At 43.2% G+C, this 13,054-nt stretch overlaps 1 protein-coding gene and 1 long non-coding RNA gene across 3 annotated transcripts in view; one reads left to right on the top strand and one right to left on the bottom strand.

Moving 5' to 3' along the window:
- The window catches only part of LOC130572156 (uncharacterized), an 18,629-nt gene that overhangs the window by 5,219 nt on the left and 356 nt on the right, over nucleotides 1-13,054 (bottom strand). Inside the window, exons 1-3 of one of the 2 annotated variants that reach the window (XR_008965181.1) lie at nucleotides 8,538-8,889; nucleotides 7,693-8,172; nucleotides 1,096-1,256 (exon numbers count right to left, since the gene is read on the bottom strand). This is a non-coding gene — a long non-coding RNA (uncharacterized LOC130572156). Of the gene's footprint in view, nucleotides 1-1,095; nucleotides 1,257-7,692; nucleotides 8,173-8,537; nucleotides 8,890-13,054 lie in introns of those variants that run through there. The other variant, XR_008965182.1, reaches the window with a different exon arrangement.
- SP4 (Sp4 transcription factor) overlaps nucleotides 12,511-13,054 on the top strand; it is a 27,077-nt gene continuing 26,533 nt past the window's right edge. The window contains exon 1 of the mRNA XM_057363635.1: nucleotides 12,511-12,930. Within this exon, the coding sequence (XP_057219618.1) occupies nucleotides 12,924-12,930 (7 nt within the window). The 5' untranslated portion in view covers nucleotides 12,511-12,923. The remainder of the gene's footprint in view (nucleotides 12,931-13,054) is intronic.

Here is a 13,054-nt window from a genome sequence, read left to right as displayed (position 1 = left end):
AAAAAAAAAAAAAAAACCCAAATCAAAACCCAAAAGATATTTAGTCACTAACTAGCAACTGAATTTAGCAGTGTTCATACTTTTGTCATTGCAAATATGTATTTCAGCAGGAAACCACATGAGAAGAATTGGATTTCCTGTTCAGTTTAGAGTGCAGCAGAAGGCTATTGATGCATCTAGCCAGTKCAGAGTTGTTATCCACTGTTACAAGAGACATGACTGACATCAAAACCCTCAGCTCTTCATGTGAAGGCTAACATGAATAGGCTGCATGATGTCAGATTGATTCTGTCCACTTCTGTGAGYTGCTTATTGCAATGCACAATAAATTCAAGAGCAAAGTACGATAAACTTGCTGCCTAGGAAAGCTGTCTTTGATGCCAGGCAACTGTGCTTGTGCTGCTCTAAAATATAAATTTAAACATACAGATATAAATTAAGGTGTTCCTCTAAGGCAGATGGAGAGCTGYTCATGGCCACATTCTTCTGCTAAGAAGAAAAACTTGAACTCTGCAATTTGTTAGTAACAGCTTCTTTGAGCACTACATAATTCCAAGGAGTATCCAAAAGCAATTTCTTTTTTTTTTCCCTCACATAATAACTAAAATTTGATGAAAAGAGAAGATTTTTCTTATGATTTAGAAATGTGACTTTTACCTCTTTGGAGGTGAGTCTTAGCAATCTATGTGAAGGTCTTTACCAAAAAGAAATCTCTTCCTCAATTTCCATCATAATTTAATTCAAAAATAAGGTAAAAAAAGAAACCACTAAAAAAAGCATAAAAATATGACCAATGTAAAATGGCACATTTTCTTCACTGTTCTTGTGMTATTTTTTCCTTAAAAGAGAAGAAGGAACAGATTCCAATAATCACCCCACACAGCCCATAGAATSCAATACCTGTATTTATGAGACCAGCAGCAAATGAATGCTTTCCTCCAGAAAGATTTAAATTTCACTAACAAAAATCAGTTATAGTCGAAAGGTTACTTTGGTGGAGGAGGGGTGGTCTGGGGTTTTTTGTTTTTTTTTTTTCTTATTATCTGGAGTGCTATCTGTTGCAGAAATGATAGAGAGTTGTGTGATAAAGCTCACCAGCACAGCCACAAAGATGCTCYGAGAAACAGTGGAAAGATGGGAAACCCAAATTATACTGTTGGGCTACCCTCAGATCCATCACCGAAGCCATCAGCCCACTGAAGATTCTTCTCCACAAGCCTAGACAAGCGCAGGGAGGCAGAGTGGCAGGTAGGAACCTAGAATTATACAATCAAAGTATAATTGTATAGATTATACAAAATAATATATTTGTATACAATACAAAGAATCATTTATATTGAAAAAGACCTGTAAAATCATTGAGTCCAGCTGTAAACCCAGCACTGACAAGTCCACCACTAAACCACGTCCGTAAGTGCCACATCTACACGTCTTTTAAATACTTCCATGGATGGTGATCCAACACTTTACTGGGCAGCCTTTTTACAGGCTTGGCAACCCTTTCAGCAAAGCAATTTTTCTTCATCTAAACCTTCCCTGGTGCAACTTTCCTCATGTCCTATCCCATGTTAGCTGGAAAAGGAGGCTGAACTCCACCTGGCTACAGATTCCTCCCACATAGCTGTAGAGAGCAATAAGATCCACTGCCCTTCTCTGGATACGCTCCAGCACCTCARYRTCTYCCTTGTAGTGAGGGGCYCAAAACTGAACACAAGATTTGAGGTGTGGCTTCACCAATGCCTGRTACAGAGGGGCAATCACTGCCCTGGACCTGCTGACTGCTGCACAACCTGATCCAAAGAAAAAGAAACAAACACTTTATTCAGGCCACTCCCTGGACCGTCCCAATAAAACCCCAGTGTCCATCATGACAAGGTGCTGCAAGCAAGCAGCTCTCTAGATCCCCTTCCAGACCAAGCAGATGACAGGCGTGGGATTCATCATTGAATACAGGAGAAAAGCAGCTTCAGGTTGTACAGGATTTACTACATAATGTTTAGGGAAGAAACCAAAGGCAGAAAAAGGGAAATGTTTAGGTGATTTGAGGAAGARCAAGTGTGGGAAAATTGAGGGTTAAGGGGATAAAAATGGCCAGTTGTGTGTGTACATGTTGTGTATTTCAATATTTCTATATCTCACTATCTCTATTCTTTTTCTTTCTTCACCTTTTAAACCTTTTTGACCACTGACTTATTTCAAGGAAGCAATTTGGCAACCAGTAATTTATTATAATATAGTTTGGATAGAGAAAATTAATAAGTATCTAACTTCTTCTAATAAGTTTTGGCAATATTTAGAAGGAAAAGTCTGTTAAAGATTCAAAGAATACTGATCAAATGGTTATACAACTTTCCTTCTGAAAAGTTATTTCACTTTATTCTGTCTTGTAGTTTTGTCTTTAAAAGTGTTTACCTAATTTGCCTTTTTTTAAGTAAGTGTCAAATATTAATATTGAGCACAGAGACATAATTTTTGCATTCATGCAGTATCTAAATGTTTGTAGGTATTTGCTGTGGAGTGGTTTTAGAATTAAAACATTTGCAAAACTGCATTGCCATCACAGTTTTCAAGAATTCTTGAACAACGGGTAGTCTGAATAGAGGAGACTAAACTATCATCTTTATAAAGTGGAACTCAGCAGTCAACATTATTTCAACATCAAGAACAATACTCTAATAAATTATTAAATTGCCACTTTTAAAGCACCTGGAGGGTCAGTGAAAAAGAAGAAGGCAGGAAAGATTTGTTGCAAGCAAAAGTTTGATAAACTGCTGTGTTTTCTTTCTTTAACAGAGTCTCTGACTCATAGCAAAAAAGGCAGTAGAAGTGATGTGCATTGACTTATGGGAATCTTTGGGCACTATCTGAAATTCTCATAAACAGAGTACAGAAACATTTTGTTCCAGACTAGCTTGCTGCACAATAGGTGCACAATGGCTTGCAGAATATACTCCTGGACTTATCTGTATTTTGTTTTCAAAAGAAAAAGGATGCATAATATATAATTCTGCTGGGGTCTGGCCAAAATCTGATCCAGTGCAACATTTTCACTTATGACTTGGTTGATGGAACACAGAGCACTCAAAAAGGTTCCAGAAAGAAAGGGTGCAAGGAAGCTGAAGTATTAGAATTCAAAATTACTTTGATAAATGGGAGAAGTGCTCAGTAATCAATAAGATGAAACTCAATGAATACGTGGACSAAGTACAATATTGAGACTAGAAAAAAATCAAATGCATAAACACAAAATTAGGAATACTAGCAGMACTGTAGAAAGAGACCTGGCTGTTACAAGAAACCAATAAACCACATATTGAATATGAATCAATGATACCATGTTAATGAAAAAACAGAAAAACTCATCCTGGGACATTTTTATAGATATGTCATATGTGAGGCAGGATTAGTAAATGTTTTTCTTAACTCACCTTTCAGAGGTCTCAGTTTGGGATGGTTTAATACAATAGTACATAAGAAGGGTACTTTAGAAAAAAAAATTGTTTAAAATGGAGAATGATTAACAAAGGCAGGGGTAACATTTGCTCTAAGAAATAATGGCTGATGGCAGGTGTGGAGGTAATACAACAACCTTCCAAGTGGAGAAAATTCCCAAAAACAGAGGTCCTACTTCATGATTGTGCTTCATGACACTGAGGACATGACAAAACCTTGCTGTCTTTAATTGCAGCTGGAAAGGCTTAGGATAAAACAGGAAAACCTTCTGACTCTAGGGATAGCTACAGACAGAAMTAGTTCACCAAAAGCCGAGGTATAATCTCCACCATTCAGCTTTGTAAGAAGAGGTTAGAAAAATACTCATCAGAGTTTTTCCATTCCTTTGAAGAAGAGGTAAAKAGTAGATTTTATTGGATTTTCATTCTTGCTACTTTTGTTACAGTTTCAAAGAAACAGAAGGTTGTTACCTTTTTTTTTTAGTGTAAATATTTTCATGACAGCTTCTGACACTGACTTGTGTTTGAGAAATTTATGCCTTGATGGTCTGCTCGTTTTAAGTAGTAACATCTGCACAGGTTAGATCTCTTGCTGACTTGCTGATCCATTCTCTCAAGATAGCTTAACGCATCTGTTGATGCCTGCAGGTCTTTGATTCTAAATATTTATCTTATTTTGGATTTATTTCTGGCCACTTGAATTTTACATTTCCTCACACAGCCCCTGTGACACATCCACCAGCTACACAATTCAGATGACATTGTTTTTGATGCTTACTCCTGGCATCATGGGGGCTAATTTTAACTCTCTGTAGGCTTATTTATTACTCAAATAAACTATGTAACATAGTATGTTTGTTGTTTTAATCATTATACTATGGTGTGCTAAATATTTACCAGGTTGATTTTAAGGATTTTATTTTCTTAAATACTTTGCCTTTGATTTCATGGTTTTATGCCTTTGTACACCCAATCTGCAGTTAAGATCACTACACTAATCTCCACTATCTTGCAGCTACTGTGACAGGGAGAGTCAGCTGTAATTACTTCTTAAATCAAATCTCATTTGTTACTTAGGACTAAATCTCYTGTGCATCAGCAAAGCCACCTACTGCTTAAAGCAGTCCTTTGTGGTAACAAGAATTTGCTACTCTTAGCTATATCCTTCAGTGGTATTTGATCCATTAATCTTAGTACTTGAAATGATCTATTACTACAAGTTTATTTCTATTTGGACCCTTGTTTGTGCACTTCTTTTGCAAGGGTCATTCTTCTACAATAAAATGCACCGAGACTTGGAGTTAGGTAAAAATAGAGTCTGTGGCTCATATTCTTGTTTTCTTTTCCTCTGAAATGTTGTGAAAGTAAAACTGTATCATATTGAAGAGTCAAAATTAGAAAATATATTTGAGACTATGAAATGTGCTTGTTTCATCAGTTTTCTATTAGAGCTCAAGAAGAAAAAATCTATCTCCCATGCCCACCTCCAGCTGCAGTACCTGTAGACTTGAATTTCCAGGTACATCCATTGATTTTCTCAGACAAGAACCAGCACTGTAATTGACATGTCCCTCATGCAGATTTTTTCTACATTTCTTAATACAAGACCTGTGCAAAACTGGTATCATGTGCAAAATTTGGATCACAAAATACAAATTGCAGAGAGCATAGGGTATCCTGTTTATGTCAATGTGTATTACAGGCACATTAACTAACATACRACTAGTATCCCTGTTGAACTGCACCCCTCATGGCAGCCCAGTTTCACATCAGAGAATAGGTGAGAAAGATCATGACTCCAGGAGTTGGACTCGATGATCCTGATAKGTCTTTTCTAACTCAGCATATTCTATTATTCTGTCTTTGAACTGCTTAAGTTCAACAACTTTAAAAAACTCACATGAAATGCCCTGGACTTATCACCACACCTGCCATGGGAGTGTCTCCATTTTTGGAAGATGAACTGACAAAAACATGTAAGTGGGCAGGGCAGCAGTGCTTTCAGTGGCAGCACAGAGGCAKGCAGACTTCCTGAGCCAGAAGCGTTTCCTGCACACAATGGCCCACATGAAATGAGACTGCAAAATTGGTTACATCAGACACGACTTTCTGTGTAGTCATATATTGTCAGTGATGAGAAAGACAGGATCCTTYTGAGCATCATGTCTGGCTCTGTGAGAAGAGCTCTGCAAATGCAGGTGGGGCAGCTCAGCAGCCAGAAGAGATTTCTAGAATGGGAAGTACAATATAAATGGTTATAAGTTCAGTTCTTTATTTGGTGAGATGACTTGTGTGTAAGCATGTTGTCAAGCAAGTAGAGAATAACTAGTCATGCAGAGACCCAAAGCATAATTCCCCATCTCAGTGCCCTGGCAGCACATTGGGACTGGAAAATCAAGAGCAAGAAAGGGTAGTTAGGAAATTAACCATTTTGATAGGAAGTGGTAGTAGACTTGGATACTTTCTCAGCTGCATCAGGGTCACTGATGGGGAAAAAATTCTCTCCGCTATCCTGACTGCTGCTGAGMTCGAGTTAATTTTTTTCCTAGCAGCTGGAACTGTACTGTGGGGTTTCCATGTAGTATGAGAATAATGTTSATAACACACTGATGATWTAGGTACTGYTGAGAAATACTWTATATAAAGAACTTTCCAGTTTCTCAACCTTTGCTAGCAAACAGGTACACAAGGAGGGAGTACAGACAGAACAACTGACCCAAATGAACCAAAGGGGTATTCCATACCACGGAATGTCATGCCCAGTACATAAACTGGGTGGAGTTGATGGGAGGGGACAGTTGCTGCTCAGGGGTGGACTGAATGTTGGCCAACAGGTGGTGAGCAATTGTATTGAGCATCATTTGTCTTTCTTGGGTTTTMTTTCTCTCTCTCTTTATTGCTGACCTTTTCATTACTAYTATTATTGTYRTTATTATTATTATTAGTTTATWGTTTATGTTTAGTGTTTTATGTTTTAGGTTTTATTTTAATTACTAAACTATTCTTATCTAAACCTGTAAGTTTCTTCTCCCCATCCCACCAGGRCTGGGGGCAGTAAGCAAGTGGCTGTGTTTTACTTAGTTGCTRGCTGAGATTAAGCCAACATATCCACAAATTCAGCTCTCCATGCTCCAGACCAAAAGGAAGGAATAATTGTGTTGCAAGGTTTTGTAACTAACCATGGAAGACAGGGCCAGTGACAGGCGACAGAGYGAGGTGCACCGTGCCTGGATGTCCCACAGCTCTCTCCTGGCCAYGCTGACACAAGCAGACTATGATCCCTCAAGTTCCCAGCACAGTGAGATCAACAGGCTGACACATCAAGAGCCACAGGACACTGTGCCTGCACCCTGGCAGTCAAGCTCATGAGCTCATGCATTGGCAATCTCCATCAAGATCTTTTCAATTACTTCTTTAGTTGTAAAGTGGTGACTGGATGTGTGCTTGTCCACCTCAAAGAAAAAATCCCTGATTTTCTGTCAGACTTTATTCTACTCATAGCTTTCCTACTTTTTTTTTTTAAAAAAAAAACAAACCTATTTTAAAGTATCTATCTCCTAATCACAAGGAACTGTACCTCAAGGTTTTTTGTTCCCTACTTAATCTAGCACTGATGATGGTGGGTATGTCACATACTTAGCAATGGGGGCTCTCTAGCTTGCGAGAAAGGAGAAGGCAAGATATCTGCAAAGAMTYATCCCTCACAGGAGYTTGGGACAGGAGGAGAGAAGCCAAAAATACTTCATAACAATGATAAGTAGAATCAAATAACTCCTTGAGTTCAAACATACTCAAGCCAAGACTTGATTTTAGTTTTCAAACTTGTGCTAGATCGGGCATAGAAAAGTGTACAGAATTATCACTCCCTTAGCATATGTAGATCATCTTTATGCTGGATGACATGATTCTGGGTGTGAAAAAACMATATTTTTGCCATAGCAGGGGAAGACTATCAATGAATGTCCTGAAGTAGATTTCCACATATGCTTGGAAGTGGTGGATTTCTGGGTTACAGCCATCACCTGTTACTTTGACAAGGAATAAAGTCTGATKCCCYGAGTAATGTCGGGTAGATTTCAYTTTCCTATCCTAAACTATAAGCTCRCTTWCAYGAYGTCTGATGCAATATCATCCAATAGTCAGAGCTCATATGGTAGCAGGATGGGGAGTGCATGGGCCCCATTTAGAGTCACATAAATTCTGTTCAGAATAAATATTTGCTTCAGTGTCTGAGACATACCTGCTTTCTCATAGTAACTGTGACACAGTAATGACATGAGAAAATCCAAGAAGAACATCAGATGAATGAGGAGCAGGTGCAATGGGTAGATGCAGACCATGGAAAGGAAGCTTTGTGTTTCAGGCTTGGAGAAGYTGAGGCCATGGCAATCATAATTTTTAATGCATTAATTTTTATCAGTGGTTTTCCTAAAGGCAGGATTCTTAATCCAGTCCTGTGCTGTCTGAGTTCTCCAGGCTGATGCATTTGCAAAGAGAGGATATTACAGAAGAAATCATTGCTCAAGTTGATAGATGGAGTTGTTGATAGATGTTTTCCACAGAATCCAAGTAGGTCAAATAACTCTTACTTGGTTCACTTGGGATCATGTGGAACAATGCCGAAGGGGCTTGCTTGCCAAGTACACGATTTCTACTGTGGCTCTGGTCCAGGCTCTGTCTGATCAGTAATGCTACGCCATCACCAAATTCTTCAAAGTTGCTGTTGATGGAGTTGAGACAGTTTACAAAAAAACCACCACAAGTATAAAAGSCAAAATATGCTCCCAAACCTGCACATATTTCTTGAGAACCATTTGAGTTTTGTGGCAAAGCAGCATCAAGAGCACAAAGGGAGTATGAAAGAACTGGCAAAAGAGCYTTTCATCTGGCAAAGAAGCTTCATTCAGAAATACAGTTATCTGATACTTGATCTTACACAATCCTGACAGACAAAAATTACTCCTTCATGTGTTTATATAAATATTCTCACCACCACCCCCAGATTCAGTCAGCATGGCCATATAGTAATTCAACACCTTGTGTCTAAGGGCTGCAGCATTTTTAATCTAATACAAGCTACCCTACCTTACAGTTTTGTGAAGCCCCCGTGTCATTAYTGCCTCTGCTGTTTGCAGCTGCTGACCTCTCATCTCTCTCTGTCCAAACGCAACCTATGTAAGTGCTGGCAGAGAGTAGAGAGGGAACCAATGAAACTGGAGCACGCAGACAGCTGCTTTCCCTCCCCCTTCACGCCCCCTCTTTTTCTTTCCTTTGTAAAGATATTTGGATGTTGCTCTGTTCAGCATTACAAGCCCTGCTGTGCTCTAGAGAGCCATGCCTAAATAGGTCCAAAAATATCAGTCAGTGTGTTAGGTGAAAAATCAATGAATGTTAAGGACACCTCAGAAAGCAAGCCAGAAGGGACACAGAAGAAGACAGTTTGGTATCCTAAAAAGGAAGCGGGGGCGGAGGGGAGGTGGGGGAGAGTGCAGACTACAGGTGGGGATTTGGGGTGAGAGTGTGTTTTTGAGGCTGAGAAATGGGTGGGTATTAGAACAAAGCAAGAAGGTAGCAAAAAATAATGGGAAAAGCAAGACCCAGGGACTTAAATTCACACAGGAAAAAACTGGAGCGAATAAATAAGATGAAAAGATTAGGAAAACAGAAACAAAATGTAGAACTGACAAACAAGAGAGACAGTAAACTCTGCCCATATGGAAAACTGCACATATGGATACAGAGAAAGGATAATTAAAGCAACAAAAAAGGAGCTAAGCTCTTTGTAGTTGAAATATATATACACTGTGAGAGACACCAAGAGCAGASACTCACCACTAAGTGGATTTTCCTAGTTTGGGCTGTTGTGCAAACCAGCCACCCTCATGTGATACTATGCYTGAGCTACATCTTGCCAGGAACCTCATATTTCAGTGGGTCTCTKCTCACCCACACATTTCCATGCTGTGCTCTTTTCCTGGGTAACAACACACTTCTAAAGTTCTGAGCCTGAAAGAAAGTGGTGATGAAAGGCTTTTGCTTAACTTTTTCCTATTTTGGATATTTTTCTTTCATAGATCTCTATAGGAGTTARGACTCCTGTTGGGACACACACACACATCCTCAGACGTGATTTTTCTTCCATATAACTCAACAGGTGAYTACTGCTRAYTTCAATCAGAGTCCACAGAGAACARTCAGTATCAGGGTGCAGAGGGAAGGTGCTGGTTCATGTACAAACAATGCTGAAAGGGGCAGACTCAGAAAACTGGTAGAAAGAATTTGAGTGATGGTTGGAATCTGGGAAAGAGTAAGTGGTATAGGAGTAAAACTGTGGATGGTAAAAATAAAAAAAAAATGAAAATCATGATGCCCCCACTGAAACCACTTACACCACCACCATCTCTTGTAGCTTCAATCACTTGCTAAGTTGACACAGAGTTTTTACTCTGCCCCTAGAACAAATTTTTCAAAAGCACTGTACTTACAGCTTCAGATGGAAATCCAGTGAAAGTTTCCATAGGACTTAAAACCACTTGCTTGTCTAAACACAAATAACGCAGCATTTGTAGGGTCGTGGTCCCTATCCAGCTATGGTTGCTGTGAAACAAAAAAATCTGCCATGTAGACAGAGCAGGACTTCAAGCAGTTTTGGGGAATTTGTAGATGAAAGGAGGAAGCTTCAACTACATTTTCTAAAAGCACAATAGAATCACAGTTCACCACAACCAAGCAAGACAGTTTGGGGGAGCAAGAAGTGAGAGTACATTTACRCTGTAGAAAACACAGAAGAAGCAATTTAACAATATTATGTGTGATACTTTTTCTGTGTACTTTTCTTTGGTATATTGTTAGGAAATGGGCCAATTTCAGGAACATAGTTTTCMATTTTCACTACTACAGTGGGTAAACTGATAGCCTTTCAAAAAAGTGGAGCAATGCTCTGGGAATAAAACCACACCACACTGAATGACATACAAACAAAATGTCTCTTTAGAAAACAGAAACCTTTAGAACTWCAGGACTTTGAGGAATTTCAGAAAATCATTCTGTCTAGCCCTGCACTGAGGTGGCATCAAATACTCCCAGCCCACTCTTGCATGTGCTCATCCTAACTTCTCAAAAAATTCCTCTGAAGGAAGTTTCTCTGGAGCAACAGTTCTGGTGTCTCACCATTACAATTCAGTATAACAAAGTGGAGATTCAGGGCACGGCTGTGTTATTTTCACAATAGGGACAAACATCATTCACTGCTAGGATTAGGTAACACTCAAGTTGGACTCGATGATCCTTGTGGGTCAATCCAACTCAGACTATCCTGTGCTGTGATTTTCTACTTGTGACCTGTGTTTTCTGTCTCTACAGTGTCTGGAAAYAGCCTGTACCATGCTTATGCCTATCACTTTCTTACTCTAAAATGGTATTTCTACATTTCCTCTCTTCCAGAGGGTTTCTTGGAGGCCTGGAGTAGAGACTGTGGGGAGTGTGGCCCCATCCCTTTGAAGGATGAAACATGAACAGCTGGTAAAGAACTTCTTTGGCACTTTCATCCCTGACTTATCACAGAATCATGGAACAGGCTGCATAGGGAGGGAATTTAAAGATTTTCCTGTTCCAGCCCTTCTGCCATGTGAGACTGAWTCCACTASACCAGGTTGCTTGAACACTTCCAGGGATGGAGCATCCACAACTTTTCTGGGCAACCTGTTCCAGTGCCCCTCCTCCCTTACAGTAATTTTTTTTCCCCTAGTATCTAATGTAAATCTCCTCTCAGTCTGAAGCCATTCCCCTTTGTCCTATCACTACTAATAGTTCTTGAAAATAGTCTCTCTCCATCTTTCTTGTAGGCTCTCTTCAAGAGGTTAACCCTTAAGTCTTCTCTTTTCCAGGCTGAAAATCTCCAAATCTCTCTTATAGRAGAGGTGCTCCATGCCACTAATTATCATGGAGGCTGGTCATCTTGYACTTGACAAAAAACTTGGGGTCATACTATAGAATATTTAAACTGATGGGATTAGCACACGTGTACCATTTCAATATTTTTTTTTTTTCCAAATCTGAGTAAGGTTAACGGGCTTTGCTATGGAGGTGRTTATTTTAGATCTACCATTTCTTGCACCACACAGCTGCCATGACCAGCTTCGGTTTGCCCAGCCATCGCTCCAAACCAGTCAGGCTGAGAGGGGTCGGATCCGCAGGGAACAGCAGCACAAGCATCAAGGGAAAACAACAGCACAATCGTCATTCATCTGCTTTTAATCCAACGACGGCAAGCCTGGACCAGCACAGGCTGCCAGGGCCGAGCTCCCGTTTTGTGCGAGCTGACCCACCCCGAACCGCGCCAGATGCACCTGCCGGGCACGACAACCGCCCCGCGCATGCACCGCCGCCACCGCCGCCGGCCCAGAACTACATATCCCGGCATGCCGCCCGCGCCCGCCGCCGCGGCCCAGCCAATGGGGAGGGASAAGGCTGCTCCCGCCTCCACGCAGCAGGTGTGGAAGCAATCSCCGAGCCGCCCTTCCCCCGCCCGCAGGCAGAGGGCTGGCGCGGGAGTCTTATTACAAAGGAGCAGAGCGACGGGAGGGGGAACAGGCCCTGGCTCCCATATGGAAGCCGTCGTGGTGTCTCTTCCCCGCTCCCYGGACGGCCGAGGAAGCGGGCGCGGGGGCCGCGCCTCAGGGGAAGCGGCGGCTCGAGGGCTTCCCGCGCGCTGTCAGTTACGGGCGCGCGAGGCGGGCGGACGCCACCGGGTTGGCCGGAGGCCGCGCGCGGCCCCGCCCGCCCCCTCGCCGGATTCGCTGGCGACCGGGGCGCGCGCGTCGTCAATCACCGGCCCGAGCCGCGGCGGGAGCCGGGGCTGAGGGCTCGGCCTGGCCCCGCCCCCCCGCGGCCGAGGCTCCGCCCCCGCCCGCCCCTCCGCTCGGCGCTGTCAAGCGCGCGGCGCGAGCGCGGAAACCCGGGCCGCCCCACACGCCCCCGCGGAACGCGCGCGCCCCGGCGGCCACGCCCCCTCCCGAGCGGCGCGGACGGGCAGAGGATCGGGCGGAGGAGGAGGAGGAGGAGGAGGCCGAGGGCTCTGGGCCGCGGCCCGCCCCCGGCCCGCCCCCCGTGCCTGCGGCGTGGGGAGTCGGGCTGAGGCGGAGCGGGGCGAGCGAGGGGCCGGCGGCTGGGCTCGGTTTCCTGCTCAGTGGGCGTCGTTGGGGCCCCGGAGGGCCCCGCCCCCGAGCCGCCCACCCCGGCCCCCGGCTGTCACTCAAGGCGGCGGGCTGAGGCCGGCGGCAGCGGCGGGCGGAGAGAGAGGCAGCTACGCCACAGCCCAGCGGCGGCCATTCGTGGAAAAATAGGCCGTCCCGCTCCTCCCAGCTCCGGCTGCGACCGGCCTTCTCCCCGCTACCCCCACCCCACCCTCCGCCTCCTCCTCCTCCTTCTCCTCCCCCCTAGAGCGGCGCCTCAGCGGGGCATTAATGCGGGATGAGCGGTATGTAACCCCCTCCCTCTCTCCCTCCTGTGCACACCCCTCCCTCCCTCCGCTCCTCCCTCCACCCTTCATCGCCCCTCTATCCCGCCCTCTCGGGTTCCCCCTTTTCTTCCCTCTGTTCTCC

Source organism: Malurus melanocephalus, unplaced genomic scaffold (genome assembly GCF_030028575.1).
Source record: "Malurus melanocephalus ecotype Western Australia unplaced genomic scaffold, MMel_1.1 scaffold_29, whole genome shotgun sequence".
NCBI lineage: Eukaryota > Metazoa > Chordata > Aves > Passeriformes > Maluridae > Malurus > Malurus melanocephalus.
Note: the sequence above shows the minus strand (reverse complement) of the source record. Positions and strands in the feature narration are given on the sequence as shown.